Raw genomic sequence first — 24,552 nt, forward strand, 5'->3', positions numbered from 1 at the left:
TCCGGGTAATGGGTGAGGCCAAGGAGGAGGAGGAGGAGGAGAAAGAGGACGAGGAAGATGAGGAGGAGGAGGAAGAGGGAAAAGGAGGAAGAGGAGGAGGAAGACAAGGAGGAAGATGAGGAGGAGAAAGAGGAGCAGGAGGAGGAAAAAGAGGAGGAAGAGGAGGAGGAGGAGGAAGAGGAGGAGAAAGAGGACGAGGAAGACAAGGAGGAGGAGGAGGAAGAGGAAAAGAAGGAAGAGGAGGAGGAGAAAGAGAAGCAGGAGGAAAAAGAAGAGGAAGAGGAGAAGGAGGAAGAGGAAAAAGAAGGAAGAGGAGGAAGAAGACACGGAGGAAGAGGAGGAGGAGAAAGAGGAGCAGAAGGAGGAAAAAGAGTAGGAAGAGGAGGAGGAGGAGGAAGGCAAGGAGGGCTCCAGGGACCAGGCCAATCCAGAGCAGTGCTGGGCGCAGACGGAGCAGCCTCACTTGTTCTGTTGGATCAGCAGCCGAAGACTGTTGGGCTCGGTCAGGGCCACGTCAGCATCCACGCTGAAGTAGTAGGTGCAGCTGCGGTCTTGCCGGCACAGGTCTCTGCAAGGAGGATGCAGGGTCAGTGCACCTGATCCTGGTGCACTGGTGGCTGCTCACATCTGTGATCAGAGTCTGGCTTCACCACATACCAGCCAAGGGGCTTTAGAGAGGTCACACCGGCAGCCTCAAAGGTTCCTCCCGACTCTGAGTCCCAAACCCCTGGACTTCGGGGCTCTCACCCAAGGCCCAGAGCTTGGCAACTGGTATCAAGTGCCCTGAAAACCCCGGTACTGGGAAGAACACAGCCCACAGGTGCCTACATGGCCCAGGGTGGGGAGTAAGCTGGGGCTGCCTTTCTGAAATGCAATTCAGTAACTTGTACCAAAAGCCTTAAAAATCTATGTTACTTTTGTTTATCTGGTGCAGGACTCAGCAAACGAGGGTCTGTGAGTCAAACTCTGGCCCTCCCTGGTTTTATACAGCTCATGGGCTAAGAACAGCTTTATGTTTTTCCTTTTTTTATTTTTTTATTTTTATTTTATCTTATTTTATTTTATTTTTTTGAGAACGAGTCTCACTCTGTTGCCCGGGTTGGAATGTAATGGTGCAATCTCAGCTCACTGGAACCTCCACCTCCCGGGTTCAAGCGATTCTCCTGCCTCCACCTCCCAAGTAGCTGGGATTAGAGGTGTGCACCACCATGCCCAGCTAATTTTTGTATTTTTAGTAGAGACAGGGTTTTACCATGTTGGCCAGGCTGGTCTCGAACTTCTGACCTCAGGTGATCTGCCCGCCTTGGCCTCCCAGAGTGCTGGGATTACAGGCATGAGCCATTGCACCGGCCTTTTTTCCTTTTTTAGAGATGGGGGTCTCACTGTGTCACCCAAGCTGGAATGCAGTGGCACAATCACAGCTCAGTGCAGCCTCAACTTCCCCAGTTCAAGCAATCCTCGGCCTCCCAAAGTGCTGGGATTACAGACGTCACCCACTGCACTTGGCTGGTTTTATGTTTTTAAGTGGTTTCAAGAAAAAAAAAATCAAAAGAAGATGATGTAAAAATTATGTAAAGGTCATCACCAGGTGCAGTGGCTCATGCCTGTAATCCCAGCACTCTGGGAGGCTGAGGCAGGAGGATAACTTCAAGCCAGGAGTTTGAGACCAGCCTGGGCAACATAGCAAGATCCTGTCTCTACAAAAAATAAAAATAAATTAGCTAGGCACAGTGGCTCACACCTGTAATTCCAGCACTTTAGGGAGGCTGAGGCGAGTGGATCACTTAAGGTCAGGAGCTCGAGATAGGCCTGGACAACATGGTGAAACCCTGTCTCTACTAAAAATACAAAAAGTAGCCAGGTGTGGTGGCATGCACCTGTAATCCCATCTACTCGGGAGGCTGAGGCAGGAGAATCGCTTGAACCCGGGACGGGGAGGTTGCAGTGAGCGGAGATCACGCCACTGCACTTTAGCCTGAGTGACAGAGTGAGACTCTGTCTCTAAATAAATAAATAAAAATTTAAAAATTAACTGGATGTGATGGCACATGCCTGTAGTCCCAGTTTCTTGGGGGGCTGAGGTAGGAGGATCGCTTGAACCCAGGGGTTTGAAGCTACAGTAAACTATGATCCTGTCACTGCACTCCAGCCTGGATAACAAGAGTGGCACCAAGTCTCAGAAAAAAAAAAAAAAGACATGAAAGTCAAATTTCACTGTCCATAAATGAAATTTTGCTGGAACGCAGCCTCACTCATTCACTTACGTATTATTTGTGGCTGCTTCTGTGCTACTAGGGCAGAGCTGAGTGGTTGTAACAGAGCCGGCAGAGCCAATTTGCAAAGATTTATGATCTAGTCCTTAGCAGGAAGCTTGCCAACCTTTGATCTGGACGGTCTGACTCTTCTACAATCAACACAAATTGCTTCTTTCTTTGTTTTTGTTTTGCTTTATGAGACAAGGTCTCGCTCTGTTTCCCAGGCTGCAGCATTGTGGTGCAACCATAGCTCACTGCAACCTCGACTTCCTGGGATCAAGAGGTCCTCCCGCCTCAGCCTCTTGAGTAGCTGGGACCCCAGGTCCAAGCCACCACACCTGGCTATTTTTTTTTATTTTTGAAGAGATAGGGTCTCGCTATGTTGCCCAAGCTGTTCTCGAACTCCTGGCCTCAAGCGATCCTTCAGCTTTGGCGTCTCAAAGTGTAGGGATTACAGGCATGAGCCACTGCCACCAGCCTTTTTTTTTTTTTTTTATAATAAAGCAAAACATTCGAGGTTGCCTCCCTAATTGTCAGCCTTTGTCTACTTCTGCCCCCAGTCCTTCCTCTTTCTCTGATTTGCTTCCTGAACCCAAATAACATGGCTCAGCCCTGCTCAGGAGCCCCAAGGGTTGGCAGGACAGAGGCTATTTTCCCATTTGACAGATGGAAACTCCAAGGCCCAGAGAGGGGCAGAACTTGCTAGAGCACACACAGCCTTCTGAACTCCTGTCACTCAGCCTGCTGCTCCTTACCACAGCCACAGCTCCCCCACCCACCACTGTCAGTGGAGAGTACTGTGGCCCACAACTCACGCGCCCATGTTCCTGGCGTCCGCATTCGCCATCCGCACCTCGGGGCCCACTAGCTTCACAGACTGGTACTCGCTGCCATGCTCTGCCAGGAACTCTTCCACCTGAGCCTTGTGGTGCTGCTCCTGGGGGTGAGGATGGGGAAGGGGTTGGGGGGGGTGAGGAGGAGGACACAGCTTCCACCCAGGGACTGCAGCACCTGCTGTCACTGCCATGCTGTGCCCCTTCATCTCTGGCACCCCGGCCATCTACTTTCCTTTGCCCATGCCAGCCCTGTGCCAGGAACGCCCTTCCCTGGCCATCCTTTGCCCATTCTCCCCTGACTAGGCCAGGCCTTCTAAGGGCCTCTGTCATCAGGATAGAGCCCCGCCACCACTCTTAGGATCCCACATCCAGGGACATTGCTGATTACTAGGTGTGGCCCAGGAATCCACTTTGTTACCAAATGTGTCAGGTGATCCTCGACTTTGCTTTGAAAAATAACAGTCTGCCGGGCGCGGTGGCTCAAGCCTGTAATCCCAGCACTTTGGGAGGCCAAGATGGGCGGATCACGAGGTCAGGAGATCAAGACCATCCTGGCTAACCCGGTGAAACCCCGTCTCTACTAAAAACTACAAAAAACTAGCTGGGCGAGGTGGCGGGCGCCTGTAGTCCCAGCTACTCGGGAGGCTGAGGCAGGAGAATGGCGTGAACCCAGGAGGCGGAGCTTGCAGTGAGCTGAGATCCGGCCACTGCACTCCAGCCTGGGCGACAGAGTGAGACTCTGTCTCAAAAAAAAAAAAAAAAAAAAAGAAAAAGAAAAACAACAGTCCATGTCGGGTGCAGTGGCTCATGCCTGTAATCCCAGCACTTTGGGAGGCTGAGACCGGTGGATCACAAGGTCAGGAGTTCACTAGCCTGGCCAAGATAGTGAAACCCCATCTCTACTAAAAATACAAAAATTTAGCCAGGCATGGTGGTGGGCACTTGTAATCCCAGCTACTCAGGAGGCTGAGGCAGAGAACTGCTTGAACCCGGGAGGCAGAGGTTGCAGTGAGCCAAGATCGCACCACTGCACTCTAGCCTGGGCCACACAGCGAGACTCCATTTCAAAAAAAAAAAGGAAAAACAACAGTCCGGCTGGGCGCGGTGGCTCACGCCTGTAATCCCAGCACTTTGGGAGGCTGAGGCGGGTGGATCATGAGGTCAGGAGATCAAGACCATCCTGCCCAACATGGTGAAACCCCATCTCTACTAAAATACAAAAAATTAGCCAGGCGTGGTGGCGGGTGCCTGTAATCCCAGCTACTCGGGAGGCTGAGGCAGGAGAATGGCTTGAACCCAGGAGGCAGAGGTTGCAGTGAATTGAGATCATGCCATTGTACTCTAGCCTGGGAGACAGAGCAAGGCTCTGTCTCAAAAAAAAAAAAAAAAAAAAATTAGCCAGTTGTGATGGCGCGTGCCTGTAGTCCCAGTCACTTGGGAAGCTGAGGCAGGAGAATCGCTTGAACCCAAGAGGCAGAGGTTGCCAAGATCGTACCATTGTGTGACCTTGGGCACATTACTCAACCTCTCTGACCTCATGATCCGCCCGCCTCGGCCTCCCAAAGTGCTGGGATCGTACCACTGCACTCCAGCCTGGGTGACACAGCGAGACTCTGTCTCAAAAAAAAAAAAACAAAGAAAACCAATTTGACTGCCACCAGGTACAATTAGGAAGGATTAACAGGGCCAGGGATGGAACTGAAGATGACAACGGTTAGAAGCACCTATATGTGTCCTGTGCACCAGGCACCTTTTACGGACTTCACATGTCAATTTGCTTAGCCCTCGCAGCAATTCTGTGTGATTGGACAATTATTGTCCCTATTTTATTTATTTACTTTTTATTTATTTATTTATTTATTTATTTTGAGACTGAGTTTTGCTCTTGTTGCCCAGGCTGGAGTGCAATGGCGTGATCTTGGCTCACTACAACCTCCACCTCCCAGGTTCAAGCGATTCTCCTGCCTCAGCCTCCTGAGTAGCTGGGATTACAGGCCTGTGCCACCACAATCGGCTTAATTTTGTATTTTTAGTAGAGGCAGGGTTTCACCATGTTGGTCAGGCTAGTCTCGAACTCCCGACCTCAGGTGATGCACTCACCTTGGCCTCCCAAAGTGCTGGGATTACAGGCGTGAGCCACCACGCCCGACTATTATCCCTATTTTATAGATGAGAAACTAAAGCACAGAGAGGTTGAGTAATGTGCCCAAGGTCACACAGCCAATAAAAATAGTGGCACTGGGATTCAAACTCACCCAGACTGACTCCAAAGTCAACTCAGTGATTTGGGGACACAGTCCACTGGTGACTGTCATTTGGCCCAGATAAGCAAGATTCAGTGAGACCCTCAGGGGTCTCAGGCTATGTTGTGAAGCTGGGCCCTGGACCTAAGCCACATGACGACCCCTCAGAGTGCCTGCTACTCACGTGGTTGTGGATGAAAAGTCGCATGTGTTTCCGGGGGTAGTGGAGCTGCAGGAGCCGCTGGAAGAACAGGGACACGAATGGCGTGGGCTGTTCGATGAACATGCCGACCAGGACCGTGGGCAGAGCTTCATCCTGCACCAGGGAGGGCGGCATGAGAGTCCAGCAGTGTCCGGCCGCAGCGCTGCCACTCCACCCCAGGGTGGCCCAAGGAAGCCAGAGCCAGAATCAGAAGCAGGTAGACTTCCCAAGAAAGGTGCCCAGGCTGGGGACCTCCAGGCAGGGGGTGCAGGAGGGCAGGGAAGCAGCAGGAAGGTGCCCTGGGGAGGGAGCAGCAGAAGCCCAGGCCTGGAGCAAGGACCCGGTTGAGGGCCTGCTATCAGGAGACAGTGGCTGGCGTGGTGTTCAAGTTGAGTCATAAATGAGGATGAGGTTCATGGGATGGGGAGGGGGCTGCAGGAGAGCCTGAAGGACCAGGCAGAAGAAACCAGAACCTGGACATTTCGGAGGAAGCTAGAGACATGCAGTCTGAGAGGGCTTCCAGGAGAAGGCACTTGGGTGGCAATCGAGATAGAACCCTAGGCAGGGAGATGACCTCTTCACTTTCCACCAAAGACAATGGAGTCTATTCCAGAATCACCCATCTCGCCATCTCAGGGGACTGAGCCCCCCGTGTCCCTCAGGCACAGGTCTGGGCGCAGCCTCACCCCAATGCCCTTGAGGCTGCGCAGGCCTTCGTCACACACGGTGCAGCCCGTCTCGAACGTCCAGAAGCGCGGGATGTAGTTGCCCAGGTAGTTCAGCTGCAGCTGTTGGGGAAACGTGGGGTCACAGAGAAGCCGGTCAGCCCTACCCGCCACAGCCCTGACTCACATCTCCCTGGGCCCCTGGTGGGTCAGCAGAATCCAGCCTTCTCTCACTCCCTAAGGGGGTCTTGGAGATAATGCTCCATCCCCAGGAGATCACCAAGCCACTCTGAGAGAGGGCGGGGGAGGGCTTGGCACTCCAGTGCTTCTCCTGAGAGCTTGTAAAATGCAGATTCCTGGGTCTAGTGCAAATGTGAAATAAAGGTTTACTGAGTGAGTAAATGACTCTGCCCTGGGGTGACAGAGTACAGATGGCTCTGGTAGCCCAGCCTAGGCCTGGATGGGGACAGCAGCCTCCTATGTGTCCTGTGCCCAGCAAGAATAGATGGAGTACCACTGACCAACACAGCAGGAAGAGAAGGCACCACGCTGAGCTCAGATGTGAGGACAGAAATAGTGAGTTCATAGCAGGCCCCCAGGTAGGTGTTCCTGGCCCCAGGGGGATACTGTGGGGTCACGATGAGAAAGAAATTGGGGCTCTGGCCCCCCTCGCACACTCCCCAGGGGCTGGGGCCCCCCCTACCTTGGTTGGCCCGTTGCCATGGATCAGGACTGGGAGGGTGTCATAGGCCAGGTTCCTCGCTCTCACATGGCCCATTTCAAACTTGAGCACGACCTCATCTGGGGGTCAGAAAGCACAGCCCCACCCAGCATCAGACCCAGAAGTCAGGCTCAGGGTCCAACCAGTGGGCTCAAATCCCAGCTCTGCAGTGGGTAGATTATGTCCTTGGGCAAGTCACTTCTCTCTATGCCTCAGTTTCAGGAATAATCCCTTCTTCATAGGGTGAGGGGGAGGATTTGTGTTGGGCAAGCGTGGGGCACCAAGCCTGGCCCATGATGAGCACAGAATCCATGGCAACCCCTGTACTTGTTGTGGTTACTTACAGCCAGAAGCAGGGACTGGGAGAAGAACAAAGACGTGGAACATCCCAGCTCCAGGCACCTCAGAGAAGCCCCAAGAGAAAGGGTCTGGGAGGCGCCTTCTCTGAGTAGGCAGAGCAGCACTGAGAAAATGCCAGAGCCACACAAAGGGGAGGCCTGGGCATGATCAGGACAGATCTTGTCCCAGTGGAGGAAGCCCCTTTAGCAGGGCCCCAATACCCATGTTGTGTGTGTGTGTGTGTGTGTGTGTGTGTGTGTGTGTGTTTTGAGACAGAGTCTCGCTCTGTCACCCAGGCTGGAGTGCGCAGTGGCACAATCTCGGCTCACTGCAACCTCCACCTCCCAAGTTCAAGTGACTCTCCTGCCTCAGCCTCCCGAGTAGCTGGGATTACAGCTTACAGGCACCCGCCACCATGCCCAGCTAATTTTTGCATTTTTAGTAGAGACGGAGTTTCACTATGTTAGCCAGGATGGTCTTGATCTCCCGACCTTGTGATCCGCCCGCCTCAGCCTCCCAAAGTGCTGGGATTACATGCGTGAGCCACCACACCCGGCCCTTTTTTTTTTTTTTTTTTTTTTTTTTTTTTTTTTGAGACAGAGTCTCATTCTATTGCCCAGTCTGGAGTGTAGTGGCATGATCTTGGCTCACTGCAACCTCCACCTCCCAGGTTCAAGTGATTTTCCTGCCTCAGCCTCCCGAGTAGCTGGGATTACAGGCACATGCCACCATGCCCAGCAAATTTTTGTATTTTTAGGAGAAACAGGGTTTCGCCATGTTGGTCACGCTGGTCTCGAACTCCTGATCTCTGGTGATCCACCCGCCTTGGCCTCCCAAAGTGCTGGGATTACAGGCATGAGCCACTGTGCCCAGCCCCCAATACCCATGTTTGACCCTATTAGTCTACACATAGGAAAATGGGTATTTCAGCTGGGCACGCTGGCTCACACCTGTAATCCCAGTACTTTGGGAGGCGAAGTGGGAGGATCACTTGAGCCCAGGAGTTTGAGACAAGCCTGCGCAACATAGTGACACCCTGTCTCTATTTTAAAAATTAAAACAGGGCTGGGCATGATGGCTCACGCCTGTAATCTCAGCACTTTGGGAAGCCGAGGCAGGCAGATCACCTGAGGTCAGGAGTTCGAGACCAGCCTGGCCAACATGGTGAAACCCCATCTCTACTAAAAAAATACAAAAATTAGTCGGGCATGGTGGCGTGCGCCTGTAATCCCAGCTACTTGGGAGGCTAAGGCAGGAGAATTGCTTGAACCTGGGAGGCTGGGAGGCAGAGGTTGCAGTGAGCTGAGAATTCGCCACTGCATTCCAGCCTGGACGACAGCGCAAGACTCCATCTTAAGACAAAAAAAAAAAAGGAAAACAGATAGCTCCTGACTGGCCTGGATCTGAACTTAGTGCTTCTTAACCCCCAGAAACCACAGGCAAAGGGCACACTGTTTCTGCATCTTTCTGGGAGCAGAGCCGTAGCTTTCATCAGATTCTCAAAAGGGCCATTTAGCCACAAAGTCAGCAATGAGTGGATCTGGTTCACTTCCCTTTTGGAAAGATAAGAAAACTGAGTCCCCTGTGGGGAGGAGGTGTGACTTGCTTGAGATCACTCAGGAAGACCTATGGCAAAGCAATGTCATCACCAGCCACAGACATGAGGCCAGACCCAGGGATGTTTGTGGCATCAAGGGTCAAGTAGCCTTTTGCTTCCCAAGCTGCCTATGCCACCAGCTGGGTTCCTGCCCCCAGCCTAGGACTGCTTCACCTGGAAGGTGGGAGGGCCGGGAAAGCAGGGAAGGAGCGCCCACCTGCAAGGACCTCGTATGCAGGGCAGGGGGTCCAGCACCTGCTGTGCACATCCCCCAACTCCTCCCAGACTGAATGCTCACCTGTCCCAGGCCCCCAAGAGAGACACGGCTCTGCGCCGGGACATCCAAGTGGTCCCTGGGGACCTAGGGATGAACCCAGTGACCTCCCAGCACAATGGCCAGAAAGAAGCAGCCCAGTTCTCTTCCTTGGGCGCAGGCTCTGCCAGGAATCCTTCCTATCACCCCTCTCAGGATCCACCCCTCCCCATGGGGGCTGCTCACCCAAAGCTCCATCCAGGTTCTGGAAGATACGGCAGCGGTGGTCCAGGGTGATATTGATCTGTTCCTGCACGAAAGAGGGTACCAGGCTGCAGCAGGGACAGGCCCTGGGGGGTCTCACCCAGTGGGGGGAATTCCCCTCATAGTCTCACCCAGTGGGGGGAATCTGTCCCCCAGCCTCGGCCCTTTCTCCCCACACCTACTCTGCCATATCACATCAGGGCAGTTGGGTGCCCAGAGAAGGCCAGCAGCCAAGCTCCTGGGGTCTACAGTCTAGTGGCTCCATTCACAGAAAACCAGGGACTCTGAACTGGAAGGAATCTAAGAATGCAGCCGGCTCACCTACAACAACGACGGCCGTAAGAGTAACCAGCGCCTGCCAAGCACATAGCTACTCCAAATATTCTGTTTTTTGAGACAGAGTTTCCCTCTTGTCACCCAGGCTGGAATGCAGTGGCATGACCTTGGCTCACTGCAACCTCTGCCTCCCGGGTTCGAGCAATTCTCCTGCCTCAGCCTCCCGAGTAGCTGGGACTACAGGTGTGCACCACCATGCCTAATTTTTGTTGTTGTTGTATTTTTAGTAGAGATGGGGTTTTGCAATGTTGGGCAGGCTGGTCTCGAACTCCTGTCCTCAGGTGATCCACCCGCCTCGGCCTCCCAAAGTGCTGGGACGACAGGCATGAGCCACTGCGCCTGGCCACTACTCCAAATATTCTACACGTGGGTCGGGTGCGGTGACTCACACCTGTCATTCCAGCACTTTGGGAGGCTGAGGCAGAAGGATCACTTGAACCTAGGAGTTTGAGACCAGCCTGGGTAACACAGCGAAATTTCATCTCTATAAAAAAATTTTAAGGGGGCGCATGCCTATAGTCCCAGCTACTCAGGAGGCTGAGGTGGGAGGATCGCTTGAGTCCGGGAGGCTGAGGCTGCAGTGAGCTATGTTTCTGCCACTGCACATCAGCCTGGGTGACAGTGAGACCCTATCTCAAATAAATAAATAAAATATTCTACATATATTAATCAATTTAATCCTGACAACATCTCTGTGAGAAAGTACTATCATTATTGCATTATTTTAATTTTAATTTTTTTATTTATTTAATTAATTAATTAATTTTTTTTGAGACAGAGTCTTGCTCTTGTTGCCCAGGCTGGAGTGCAATGGCATGATCTCGGCTCACTGCAACCTCCACCTCCCAGGTTCAAGCAGTTCTCCTGCCTCAGCCTCCTGAGTAGCTGGGATTACAGGCACCCGCCACCACACCCGGCTAATTTTTGTATTTTTAGTAGAGACAGGGTTTCATTATGTTAGCCAGGCTGGTCTCAAACTCCTGACCTCAGGTGATCCACCCACCTCGGCCTCCAAAAGTGCTGGGATTACAGGTGTGAGCCACCGCCTCTGGCCCATTATTGCATTTTATAACGGAAAAAACAAGGCACAGAGAAGCTGCCCGATGTCACACAACTAGTAAACAGTGAGCTGGGATTAGAACCCAGGCACCTTGGCCCTGAAGTCCTTATTCTGAACCACTGAACAATGCTGCCTCTAAGACACCAACCCGGAGGTTCAGGCCTGAGAGGAGCTGTTCCCATGCAGCCTGGCCAGTGGATCCCCAGACCCCTCTCCTTTGGCCCACCCCCTGCCTCTTACCCTCTTCTCTGGGTCCAAGAAGATCTTGGTGTAAAACAGCTGGTCGCTGTCGCTGTCCTGGCCCTCCCACTCGGCCACCAGTTTGCTGAGGTTGGGGGCATAACCGATGAAGCCTGAAGGTTGGTGCGTGGGGACACCAAGACAGACCCTTAGCTTCCAGCCTGTAACCCAGGGGCCTCCTCCCACCCTTCCCTCTCATCCACCTCCACTCATATGCTCACAAACCCTGCCACCTCTCAGAAGTCCTGAATTGACAGGAGGTGGGGCTGCATGTTGGAAATGGGCCTGCCAGTGAATGCCACTTGTGAGTTCCTACTGACCCCAAGGATAATGGTGCCCACTAACCTGTACTGTTCGGTGCTGGGCACCACATAGGTGGTGAAGAAACGGATTGGGCGAGGAGCCCCCGGAGAGCAGGGCTGGGAGGATACAGGCCTCGTGCCCCTTCTTACAGTTATCTGGGAAACTTGGCCCAGAGAAGGGCAAGGCTGGGCCAAGCTCACACAGCGCCTTGGGGGCTGAGACCTGGCATGGTGGGAAAGCCCACATGGGCTCCTAGCTACAGTACAGACTGGTGACAGGCAACCACAAGAGTAATGGGACACCCCTACTCCTGGGCCTGCGCCAGGGCAAGGCCATCTGGACTGTGCTTACTCTGGACCAGTGGAAAAAAGTGTCTGTTCAGGGCAGATGGCAGATCCCCATCTGAGGTTGAAAAGAGGCCTGTGGATTTTATTCTCCATGCAGTGGAAAGTCATTAAGTGATGTGTGTGAATTTACATCTTATTTATTTATCTATCTATTTATAAGACGGAATCTCGCTCTGTTGCCCAGGCTGGAGTACAGTGGCACAATCTTGGCTCACTGTAAGCTCCGCCTCCCGGGTTCACGCCATTCTCCTGCCTCAGCCTCCTGAGTAGCTGGGACTACAGGCACCTGCCACCACGCCTGGCTAATTTTTTGTATTTTTAGTAGAGACAGGTTTTCATCATGTTAGCCAGGATGGTCTCGATCTCCTGACCTCGTGATCCGCCCACCTCGGCCTCCCAAATCGCTGAGATTACAGGTGTGAGCCACCACGCCTGGCCTTGGATTTGCATCGTTTAAAGACCCCTCTGGCTGCTGGATGGAGAATGGCCTGGAAGGGCATGAAGGTAGGGATTGGCAGAGCAGTAAGGAGGCTCCTACCGAGAGCCAGGAGCCCAGTGAGAATAGCGGCAGTGAACTGTGGGCCGGAGAGAGCAGATTCCAGAGATCTTTAAGAAGTAGGAGGCAGGTGGCCAGGTGTGGTGACTCACGCCTGTAATCCCAGCACTTTGGGAGGCCGAGGCAGGTAGATCACTTAAGGCCAGGAGTTCAAGACCCACCTGGCCAACATGGCAAAACCCCATCTCTACTAAATATACAAAAATTAGCTGGGCATAGTGGTGCATGCCTGTAATCCCAGCTACTTGGATGGCTGAGGCAGGAGGATTGCTTGAGCCCAAGAGGCGGAGGTTGCAGTGAGCCGAGATTGCACCACTGCACTCCAGCCTGGGCAACAGATTGAGATGCCATCTCAAAATTTAAAAAGTAGCAGACAGGTGACTGGCATTGGACAGTAGACTGGCATTGGAGGAGGGCAAGGGAGGAGTCAGGAGTGACTCCTGGGTCTGTCCGTGGGGCTGCGTGTCTGTTGAATGAGATGAGGAGAACTGCAGGAGAACACATTTGGGGTTGAAAATTCAGGAGCTCTATTCAGGACATTCTGCACTGGAGACCTGTGAGACACCCACATTGCACGTCAAACAAGGGGGGTCCTCACAAAGGCAGGGGATCGACCCCTCTGCTGGGCCAAGCACCCTGTACCCAGGCCTCTCACCTCCAGAGCCCAGGAACCTCTTGCCATCGGAGACCACCGGATACTTGGCCTCCAGCCTGCGGTCTGGGTAGATGAGCTCCTCAGCAGAGAAGACCACCTGGCTCCTGGCCTGCCGGAACTTCTTCAGGAGCTCCCGGGGCCCCGATGCGAACAGCACGTCGTAGCTGTGGCCAGAGCAGCAAGAAGACGGAGCAGGGCAGGGGTGAGCAGGGGCCCAGTGAGGGCACAGACAGGAGGGACCAGGGATCAAGTGCTCCACAAATGGCCCTCTGCCCACGCCAGCCTGGGCCACCATCTGGGAAACGGACCTGTCTCTGTCTGCAGCCCTGCCTGCCATGTTCCCACCCCAACCCTGGGCAGAGAGACGGTCCCCATAGCATGTCATTCTTCTCTTACTTAAAGTGGGCCCATCACACTCATGGGCCACCTCCTCTTTATCTTTTCACCAAGCTTGGGAATGGGCTTCACTAAGACCGGGAATGGACACCCTAAAACTAGGCAATCGTAGCTAGAGTGGTCCCCCTTCTTCCCCGATGTTCTGGGAGGGGCTCATTTTAGAATATTCTATCTTCCTCTGAGGGGCTCGGGCCAGGAAGCCCTGACCCACCTACCTGTCTGTGAAGAGAATGACCAGATCCTCCTTGTCTGCGTGCTTCTCCAGAGCTTTCTTCAGCAGCCGGACCTTCTGCCCTCCACCTGCCGACGTCCCCTTCTCCACATTCCAGTCCTCCCCTAGGCCGAGCGCCTGGAGTGAAACACCCCTTAACATTGACTTTTGGTAAAGAAATATTTTCACAGGGCCGGGCGGGGTGGCTCATGCCGGTAATCCCAGCAGTTTGGGAGGCCGAGACGTGTGGATCAACTGAAGTCAGGAATTAAAGACTAGACTGGCCAACATGGCGAAACCCTGTCTCTACTAAAAACACAAAAATTAGCCAGGTGTGGTGGCACATGCCTCTAATTCCAGCTACTTGGGAGGCTGAGGCAGGAGAATTGCTTGAACCCGGGAGGTGAGGGTTCCAGTGAGCAGAAACCGCACCATTGCACTTCAGCCTGGGAGACAGAGCAAGACTCTGTCTCAAAAAAAGAAAAAAAGAAAGAAATATTTTTTTTGCTTCTGTGGGTCCAGCAACTCTGACCCTCCCCTGTAAGGAAACCATTCTCCACCTGTGTGACGCTTACCTGGCTCCTGGTGGTCATGTGACCATGCCTGTCCAATCAGAATGTCCCACCCTTCCTACCCCTCCCACACCGAGATTTGAGCATGTGACCCCAGCATGGCCTATCAGCATCTTCCCTGGGAGTGTTCTATCAAAAACAGAAAAGTCCGCAGACCTTTCACAAAAAGGAAAGGCTGCCTCCTTCTGCTGAAGTTGAGAAACTGGGGCACATGAATCTGTGGCTGGTGGTCATCTTGCCACCACAATGAAAACAAACAGGGCCTAGAGATGGAAAGACAAGGCCCTCACTTTGCTGCTTGAATCCCTGGATCCAGTCATGCCTGAAGCAACCCTCTCCTGCAACCCTCATTCATGTGAGCTAATACACTTGCTTGCTGACTTAATGCCAGTAGATTGCAAGCTCTGTGTAGGCAATAACATGTTCTGTATTGTCCATCACCCTATTGCCAGTGCCCAACCTTGTGCCTGACATAAGGAAGCACTCAGGATACTCGTCGCCCTGCAGGGCTCAGCCCCATGGACTGTACACAGAGGACACCAAGCCCATGCCAGTGGTCGACTGGGCATTAGCTCATGTTTCTTTTTCCTTTTTTTTTGTGACAGTTTCACTCTGTTGCCCAGGCTGGAGTGCAGTGACACCATCTCGGCTCACTGCAACCTCCACCTCCCGGGTTCAAGTGATTCTCCTGCCTCAGCCTCCCAAGCAGCTGGGATTACCGGTGTGTGCCATCATGCCCAGCTAATTTTTTTGGTATTTTTAGTAGAGACGGGGTTTCGCCATGGTTGGCCAGGCTGGTCTCAAACTCCTGACCTCAGGTGATGATCCAAAGTGGATCATCGGCCTCCCAAAGTGCTGGGAATACAGGTGTGAGCCCCAGCGCCGGACCACTCCTGTTTCTTTAGAGCAGTGTTTATAATACAGGGAAGATGTCTAGAGCACGCCCATCCCCAAATTACCTGGAGGAACTTGTGGAAATGCTGATCCCGAGGCCCTGTCCCCTAAACTACCCTCAGGTGAGACTCCTGCACACTAACATCTGAGCATTTCTCTAGCCAACTCTCCACCTCTCCCTCACCCCGTAGACTCATGCTGTGTCCTCTGCTGTGTCTTCCCATTCCCGACTCATTTTCATCCTTCAGGCTTCCAGAAGCCTCCCCTGTGACCCCACGTCTATCTCAAGAGCTGTGGTAGTTTGGAAACGGCACTAACTCCTAGATCCTCCTGCCTACCCCTCACTATCTCTGCCTCGCCCAGGAAACCCCTTACCTGGATCTTGTAGTTGAAGAACTGAGCTGAGCGCTTGAAGCGACGGAATCCCTCGGTCTCCTTAGTGGCCACCGTGAGGACTAAAAGGTTGTCTGCAGACAGGGGAGGGTATGGTGAATGGGAATGGATGAGGGAGGTCACAGGGAGGTCTTTGTTCCCAGTGACCTGTCAAATTCTTTCAGAAAGTGTCTTCTTGGGCCCATCACAGAACAGGGCCCAGGGAGGAAGGAATGATAGAGCAGGAAATAACCCAGGTTTCCTGAGTCTCCTCCAGGGCTCCCTCCACCCAGTAACTGACTGATATAGTTGGATATTTGTCCCCTTCAAATTGCACGTTGAAATGTGATCCCCAGTGTTGAAGGTGGGGCCCAGTGGGAGGTGTTTGGGTCACAGAGGCAGATCCCTCACAAATGGCTTGGTGCTATCTCCTTGGTAATGAGCGAGTTCTTGCTCTGAGTTCATGTGAGAGGTGGTTGGTTTTTATTTTTTTGAGACAGTCTCACTCTGTCACCCAGGCTGGAGTGCAGTGGCATGATCTTGTCTCACTGCAACCTCCACCTCCTGGGTTCAAGCTATTCTCCTGCCTCAGCCTCCCAAGTAGCTGGGACTACAGGCAGGTGCCACCACACCTGGCTAATTTTTGTATTTTTAGTAGAGATGGTGCTTCACCACGTTGGCCAGGCTGGTCTTGAACCACTGACCTCTGGTGATCTGCTTAGGCCTCCCAAAGTGCTGGGATTACAGGCAAGAGTTACCGTCCTGGCCAAAAGAGCTGTTTTTTTTTTTTGTTTGTTTGTTTGTTTTGTTTGTTTCAGTGCCACGATCTCAACTCACTGCAACCTCTGCCTCCTGAGTAGCTGGGACTACAGGCACTCGCCACCACACCCAGCTAATTTTTGTATTTTTAATAGAGGCGGGGTTTCACCATGTTGGGCCAGGCTGGTCTCAAACTCCTGACCTCAAATGATCTACATGCCTCGGCCTCCCAAAGTGCTGGGATTACAGGCATGAGCCACTGTGCCCAGCGGAGAGCTGGTTGTTTAAAAGAGCCTTGTATTTCTTCCTCTCTCTTGCTCCAGCTCTCACCATATGACATGCCTGCCATGAATCAAAGCTTTCTGAGGCCTCACTGGAAGCAGAACAGATGCTGGTGGTATGCTTGTACAGCCTACAGAACTGTGAGCCAGATAAACCTGTTTTCTTGAGAAATTACCCAGCCATGGGTACTTCTTTACAGCAACATGAAACAGACAAATACACTGACCAACGTGTCATGAAGCATGTGCTGTAGACAGGAGAGGTGTCTACACCCTGAATTATAGGACTGAGTTTCTGGCTTTAGAGGGCATGGAAGGAAGAATTTACTCTGAATGTTGACCACCAGGAAGATCTCTCTGGCCAATGATGCACATTAGCCCAGGGACAGCAAATACATGGCTCACAGGTCCCTGCTCTCCATGCCTAACCCAGGACAGACATTGCTAATCTATCCCAGTCTTTCCTGCTGAGTATCACATGGTTCTAGATTCTCCCAACACCATGCTTGAGGCTGTTACAACCAATGAGTCAGCCCAGAGTGGAAACTCACTTGAAATCCACTGCTCCACTCCCGATCTTTGGCCAGGGCAGCCATTCCTCCATTTTTAACAAGGAACCTCTCTCATGCTCTGCAGTGTGGCCTGCCTCTGCAACAGAACCTTCTGGAAATAACTCCCCAGAGAGCATCTCAGGGAGCCCTGGGGAAGACCCTCCCAGAGCACACTTTGAAGCTGTGTTCTCTGAGAATTGAGGAGTCTGGAGCTAGCCTGCTTGGTTAGAATCCTAGCTCTGCTCCTTCATAGCCATGTGACCTGGGGCAAGTCCCTATCCCTTCTGAGGCTCAGTTTCCCCCTTGGAAAGCAGGGATAATAACAGTACTTCTCAGGGCTGCTGGAGTAATTAAATGAGATCAGGCATGTAAAATCCTTATTGGGATACTCGGCACACATGAAGAGGTATTACTGAAGGCCAGGCACAGTGGCTCACACCCATAATCCCAGCACTTTGGGAGGCTGAGGAGGGCGGATCTCCTGAAATCAGGAGTTCAAGAACAGCCTGGCCATCATGGTGAAACCCCATTTCTACTAAAAATACAAAAATTAGCTGGGCGTGGTGGCATGTGCCTGTAGTCCCAGCTACTCGGGAGGCTGAGACAGGAGAATTGCTTGAACCCAGAAGGTGGAGGTTGCAGTAAGCCAAGATTGCACCACCGCACTCCAGCCTGGGTGACAGAGTGAGACTCTCTTAAAAAAACAACAACAACAAAAAAGAGGTATTACTGGTGCTGATTAACGAGAAGCAAATGCCTTGGCCTGGCATTCAAGGCCCTCTCTGATCTGGCGGGTGATATACTCATCCCTCTCCATCATGGGGGCCCTCCTCCAACTGGGGGGGTCTCTCCTTGCTGGGTTCCTCCCATCCTACCATGGCTCCCTCTGTGTCCTCTTTCTTGTTTTTGTTTTTTGTTTTGGGCAGGGGAACCCAATTTCACTCCTGTTGCCCAGGCTGGAGTGCAGAGGCACAATCATGGCTCACTGCAGCCTCAACTTCCTGCACTCAGGTGATCCTCCCACCTCAGCCTCCCGAGTAGCTAGGAGGGACTACAGGTGCACACCACCATGCCCAGCTAAATTTTTTAGTGGAGACGAGGTTTTGCCATGTTGCTCAGGCTGGTCTGGAACTCCTGGCCTCAACCGATCTGCCCACCTCGGCCTCCCAAAGTGCTGGGATTACAGGCATGAGCCACCACACCCAGCATATGTCTCCTTTCTCTAACCTTCCTCCAGGTCCCAGGGCCAGTGACAATGACGTCCCTTCCACCTCTACAAAGCTTTCTCTGATTTCTCCTTTCCTCTCTGGCCTCCGAGCCACAGAGGCAAGACCCACACCGCGGTGCTCATCGTCTTAGCTCACTTAGGGTGAGTTTTAGCTCCCTGAGGGTCTGCAGCTTACACTTTTCACCTGGTGGCCAGACTGACAGCAGGCAGGTAAGGCCCTCCCCTCCCACCACCTCAGGAAGTCAGGAAGAACCTAGACTGCAGGAACAAAGGGGCCTGGCTTGCCAGAGCCGGTGAGGCAGGGGTAGCCGGGGAAGGGATCTGGCCCCAGGGCAGGGGGCGGGCGCCAGGCGGCCCAGAAGAGATTGGCAGGGATCAGCTGGGGTCCTGGGGGAGGAGGGGGTGGATACACCAGGCACGTGTGGGAAGGAGAGGCCTCACCACCTGAACCTGGGATCCAGAAACAAGGGGTGCTGCTTATACTTGGGGAAGGGCTCCCCCCAACTCCTGCCAGGATGGTGAAGTCTCCCCCAGGAAAAGAGAACCAGAGCCACCAGCTCTGAGGCCCTCTTGTCACCATGGGGCTGCTGGGGACAGGAAGAGTGTCACATTTCATGGATGGAAAAAGCCAGCGTGAGAGCATGTGAGTGAGTGAGCGTGTATCTGTGTGTGTGTGTGTGTGTGTGTGTGTGTGTGTGTGTGTGTGTGTGTGCGCGCGCGCGCATGCGCAATTCAGGATTCTTGATGGAACAGGCTCTTGGAACTCCAGCAGCAGGGGTTGGGGAAGGGGATGGGGCAGCGTAGCTCAAAGCCCCTTTCTCAAGTTCCTGCTTCTCAATAACAGCAACAATAACGGCTTTACCTTCATCAAGCATTTTCTGTGTGCCAGACACATTTTTTTTTTTTCTTTGAGACAGAGTCTCGCTTTGTCACCCAGGCTGGAGTGCAGTGGCTAGATCTTGGCCCACTGCAATCTCTACCTCCTGGGTTCAAGCGTTTCTCATGCCTCAGCCTCCCAAGTAGCTGGGATTACAGGTGCCAGCCACCATGCCCAGTTAATTTTTTGTATTTTTAGTAGAGATGGGGTTTCACCATGTTGGCCAGGCTGGTCTCAAACTCCTCCTGACCTCAAGTGATCAACCTGCCTCGGCCTCGCAAAGTGCTGGGATTAGAGGCATGAGCCACTGTGCCCAACTTTTTTTTTTTTGATACAGACTCTGGCTCTGTCCCTGGGCTGGAGTACAGTGGTGTGATCTTGGCTCACTGCAACCTCCGCCTCCCGAGTTCAAGCAATTCTCCTACCTCAGTCTCCCAAGTAGCTGGGATTACAGGTGCACGCTGCCACACGCCGCTAATTTTTGTATATTTAATAGACACGGGGTTTCACTATGTTGGCCAGACTGGTCTCGAACTCCTGACCTCAGGTGATCTGCCTGCCTCAGCCTCCCAAAGTGCTGGAATTACAGGCATGAGCCACCGTGCCCAGCCAACGCTGTTCGAAGCACTTCACACATACTAACCCCCCACTTTCCAGTTAGGAAACCAAGGCTAGAACTGGCGAGTAATGTGCCCAAGGGAGCTAGGAAGCAGCAGCACCAGGACTTGGACACAAGCCTGAACCCGGAGTCTCCTCTCTTAACCTAAATGCATGCACTGCCCAGCCAGGGACAGTGGCCAGGCCATCTGTTGAGAGGGCCCTGTCCCTCTATCTATGTAAGGGAGCTGTCTAGCTGTGCCCTTCCCACATGCCCACTTTCCTCCGCATAACCTGTCTCTTCCCTGTTTTCCAGGGAAACAGTGCTGCTGAGAGCCCACACTGGGGCCTTAACAATCCCCAGGTTCCGTGGCTGGGCGCAGTGGCTCACGCCTGTAATAGCAGCACTTTGAGAGGTTGAGGCAGGGGGATCACCTGAGGTCAGGAGTTTGAGTGCAGCCTGGTCAACCTGGTGAAACCCTGTCTCTACTAAGAATATAAAAATTAGCCGGGCGTAGTGGCACATGCCTCTAATCCCAACTACTCGTGAGGCTGAGGCAAGAGAATCGTTTGAACCCAGCAGGCAGAGGCTGCAGTGAGCAGAGACTGTGCCATTGCACTCTGGCCTGGGCGACAAGAGCAAAATCCTGTCTCAAAAAAAAAAAGGCTGGGCGCGGTGGCTCACGCCTGTAATCCCAGCACTTTGGGAGGCCGAGGCGGGCGGATCATGAGGTCAGGAGATAGAGATCATCCTAGCTAACACGGTGAAACCCCATCGCTACTAAAAATACAAAAAAAAAAAAAAATTAGCCGGGCATAATGGCGGGCGCCTGTAGTCCCAGCCACTCAGGAGGCTGAGGCAGGAGAATGGCATGAACCTGGGAGGCGGAGCTTGCAGTGAGCCAAGATCATGTCACCACACTCCAGCCTGGACGACAGAGCGAGACTCCGTCTCAGAAAAAAAAAAAAAAAAAAAAAAAAAAGCCAGGCACGGTGGCTCACGCCTATAATACTAGCACTTTGGGAGGCCGAGGCAGGTGGATCACGAGGTCAAGAGTTCAAGACCAGCCTGGCCCAGATGGTGAAACCCTATCTCTACTAAAAATACAAAACTTAGCTGGGCATGGTGGTGGCGGGAGCCTGTAATCCCAGCTACTCGGGAGGCTGAGGCAGAGAACTGCTTGAACCCAGGAGGTAGAGGTTGCAGTGAGCCAAGATCGCGCCACTACACTCCAGCCTGGGCGACAGAGTGAGACTCTGTCTCAAAAACAAAAACAAAAAACAAAACAAACAAAAAAACTCCCGGGTTCCTTGGGCCACGCAGAGCCTGCCTCTCTGGTTGAGGAACCCATGTGATTGTCCAGTTCAGAGGGTCCCAAACCTGCCCACACATCAGCATCACAAGAGAAGTTGTGGAATCCAGGCTTCTAGGCCCTGGGGCTAGGGGTCTGAGATGGGCCCAGGAGTCTGGATTTTTCCTACCTTTCCCAGGTGATTTCTGATATCAAGCCACATTTGGGAATCACTGGTCCAGTCCATCCCCTTGGTCCCCTGACACTAGGCTGCAATGCAGGGGTCTGTCTGGGAGGCGGTTCACAAGAGAACTGAAGACAGTCCCTCCAACAAGAGACCCTGGCATGACGTCCTAACATCCCCAAGAAAACAGCCTCGGTAAACCCAGCCTGCACCCCGTTCCCTTGACCTGTTGGCAACACACATTCCTTCCCCTAAAGAGGCCTCCAGTCTACCTCCTCCTGGAAGCCCTCCTTCATCTCATCCCATGTGGTCACTCCTTTGCACATGCAGTCTTGGTTTGCCCAGTAGTTGACGTATTGGTACAAACCTGCTCCTTCTCCCTCTGCCAGGCCAGAGCCACATCTTTATTTCCTTGGTCTCCCTCTCCCTCACCATGGCTGGGACTGGGCCTGACCAAGACACAGTGTACATTCTGGCCCTAAGCAGCAACGTGAGGCGTGACACCGTGGCTCACATCTGTAATCCCAGCACTTTGGGAAGCTGAGGCAGGCAGATCAGTTGAGATCAGAAATTTGAGACCAGCCTAGCCAACATGGTGAAACCCTGTCTCTATCAAAACTATAAAAATTAGCTAGGCTTGGTGGCAAGAGCCTGTAATCCCAGCTACTAGTAAGGCTGAGGCACGAGAATTGCTTGAACCCAGGAGGCAGAGGTTGCAGTGAGCCAGGGTCACGCCACCGTACTCCAGTCTAGGCAACATGGTGAGGCTCTGTCTCAAAAAAAAAAAAAAAAAAAAAAAAAAAAGGCCAGGCACAGTGGCTCACACCTGTAATCCCAGCACTTTGGGAGGCCAAGGAGGGCGGATCACCTGAGGTCAGGAATTCAAGTCCCACCTGGCCAACATGGCAAAACCCTGTCTCTACTAAAAATATAAAAATTAGCCAGGCAGTGGTGCATTTTACATGGTGCAAGTTATACCATGGTGCCTGTAATCCCAGCTACTTGGGAGGCTAAGGCAGGAGAATCACTTGAACCCAGGAGGCAGAGGTTGCAGTGAGCCAAGATCATGCCACAGCACTCCAGCCCAGGAGACAGAGTGAAACTCTGTCTCAAAAAAAAAAAAAAAAAAAAAAAAGCAGCAACATGGGAAGGTGATTTCAGGAAGAGCCACCACCACTGAACCCCTGTGAGATACTGTGTGCTGTATGTGGCATGTTATATTCATTATCTTATTTAACGGTCAACACTATATGAGGAAGGTGATATTTTTATCCCTGCTTCTTCAGGTGAGGAAACTGAGGCACAGAGAGGCTAAATACCTGGCCCAAAGTCACAGAATCTTTAGGTGAAATGGGAATGAATTGGCATTCTAAATGCCCGTCCTCTTGTCTTCATTTCCCTGTCCAAGAGCCCAACATCCTAAAATGACAGAGACTCCTGGCGGCAGATAGAAGCCAGGGCTTCCAGCCACCTTCCCTCTGGCCTCTGCAGCAGGAGCACTCAACTCCAGTCACATGGTGAGGTCTTTTCCCAGCTCACTGTTAGGCCAGGCCAGAGAAACCCTTAAGGCATGGATGTGGAAGATTCATTTTCAAGCACCAAGGCCCCTCCCACCTGCTTTCTGTCTGGTCCAGCCAGCTGCCTTGGGCTAAGGCCAAGGCCTGGCACCCAGAGCTCTCAGCCCTCCCCACCTTCTTCTGCCCAAAGTCCAGCAATGACTTCCCCAGATGAACCCGTGATCCAGGATCAGCAGAAATCAATGAGAGACAATAGCGGGGGTGCTAAAGACAGATTGCTGGGCAGGGAACTTAGCCTCTCTGTGCCTCAGTTTCCTCATCTGTAAAATGGGAATAATACAGATGATAGTACCTCCCTCCAGAGACTTTCATGAGGATTCAATGAGCTGATGTCGTAAAGCGCTTGGCACAGTGCCTGCCTTGGTAGTTGTGGGGGTTCTGGCGACAGGGTGCCTCCCCTAAAAAGGGGAGCTGTGTCTTGGTAGGTGCTGCCCTGGGGGTCAGGAATAAAGGGGAGCTGCCTTCCTGAGAGCAAGAATGATGCAGAGGGCAGGGTGGCTCATGCCTGTAATGCCAGCACTTAGGGAGACCAAGGCAGAAGGCTTAATTGAGGCCCTGAGTTCAAGACCAACCTGGGCAACAAAGTGAAACCCTGTCTCTATGAAAAATTAAAAAATAAGCCAGGCGTGGTGGCACGCACCTGTAGTCCCAGCTACTCAGGAAGCTAAGGCGGGAGGATTGCTTAAGCCCAGGAGGTGAAGGCTGCAGTGAGCTATAATCATGCCACTGGGCCACAGGAATTAGCCAGGTGCAGTGGCTCACACCTATAATCCCAGCCTTTGGGAGGCCAAGGTGGGTATGATCACTTGAGCCTGAGTGTTCAAGACCAGCCCAGGCAACACAGTGAGACCCTGTCTGTACAAAAAAATAAAATTTAGAAAAACTTTTAAGAAAAGAATGATGTGGGCGGTAGCTCACGCCTGTAATCCTAGCACTTTGGGAGGCCAAGGAGGGTGGATCACCTGAGGTCAGGAGTTTGAGAACAGCCTGGCCAACATGGAGAAACCCTGTCTCTACTGAAAATACAAAAATTAGCCGGGCATGGTGGCGGGCACCTATAATCCCAGCTACTCGGGAGGCTAAGGCAGGAGAATTGCCTGAACCCAGGGGGCAGAGGTTGCAGTGAGCTGAGATGGTACCATTTCACTCCAGCCTGGGTGAGCGAGACTCCGTTTCAAAAAAAAAAAGAGAAAGAAAAAGAAAAGAATATGTGGACTGAGGGTGAGTGCTTGGTTGGGACGTGCCTATGTGATGAGCTCCTGGAAGAATGGGACCTTCTGGGCACCCCTGGTTTGACTGTGCCAGCAGATGCCCCCTCCTCCCCAAGCAGTCCCAGCCCAAGGCGTGGGTGGTCACTGTGTGGCCTGAGTCAAAGCACAGTCATGACACACCCAGTCTGCTCTCTGGGGAGGCGGGAATGAATGAAGACCTTCCGCCCTCCCCCCTCCCCCATCCTTCATCCCCACCCCAGGCTTGAACGGAAGCCAGGAACAGGGTCTGGCAGGAACTAGGGATGCCCAGCACCTGGGAGCCAACCTTGGCCTCCCCCGGGCCAGCTGCCCACTTAGGTCTCCCCAGACCCGGCCCCACCCCCACACCATCCAGTGCAGCCTGCCTGACTCCCGGGACCCTTCCGTTCTCTAGTAGGGAACAGCATGACCTGAACGCCCAGCTGAGCCTCTGATCTCTGCAGCTGTCCTTCCCTCACTGTGGCCAAACCAAGGCCTACAGGGAAAGGCAGGAGCTGGAGATCTGCTAAAAGTTTCTGCAAACGGGAGGAAGGGCCGTGGTACATCTGGCCTCGGCTCTAGGGACATCTGCCTGTTTGGATGTTGCCTTTTATTCCCCCAGTTCCCTGTGATGGAAGATGTTGCTTTGCTGAAGCCTCC

At 52.8% G+C, this 24,552-nt stretch overlaps 1 protein-coding gene across 9 annotated transcripts in view; it reads right to left on the reverse strand.

Annotated features, from left to right (window-relative positions):
• Positions 1-24,552, reverse strand: part of PLOD1 (procollagen-lysine,2-oxoglutarate 5-dioxygenase 1) — a 158,144-nt gene that overhangs the window by 129,384 nt on the left and 4,208 nt on the right. For 8 of the 9 annotated variants that reach the window (XR_013407672.1, XR_013407671.1, XR_013407659.1 and 5 more), the window contains exons 2-11: positions 15,321-15,412; positions 13,484-13,617; positions 12,873-13,036; positions 11,012-11,124; positions 9,358-9,421; positions 6,905-7,002; positions 6,223-6,324; positions 5,519-5,650; positions 3,071-3,192; positions 464-568 (exon numbers count right to left, since the gene is read on the reverse strand). Coding sequence is in view for 3 of the 9 variants with exons in the window: in XM_015112610.3 (XP_014968096.2) it covers positions 464-568; positions 3,071-3,192; positions 5,519-5,650; positions 6,223-6,324; positions 6,905-7,002; positions 9,358-9,421; positions 11,012-11,124; positions 12,873-13,036; positions 13,484-13,617; positions 15,321-15,412 (1,126 nt within the window). In the remaining 6 variants the exon portion in view is untranslated. Of the gene's footprint in view, positions 1-463; positions 569-3,070; positions 3,193-5,518; positions 5,700-6,202; positions 6,325-6,904; positions 7,003-9,357; positions 9,422-11,011; positions 11,125-12,872; positions 13,037-13,483; positions 13,618-15,320; positions 15,413-24,552 lie in introns of all 9 variants that reach the window. The other variant, XM_077973846.1, reaches the window with a different exon arrangement.

This window comes from Macaca mulatta, chromosome 1 (genome assembly GCF_049350105.2).
Source record: "Macaca mulatta isolate MMU2019108-1 chromosome 1, T2T-MMU8v2.0, whole genome shotgun sequence".
NCBI lineage: Eukaryota > Metazoa > Chordata > Mammalia > Primates > Cercopithecidae > Macaca > Macaca mulatta.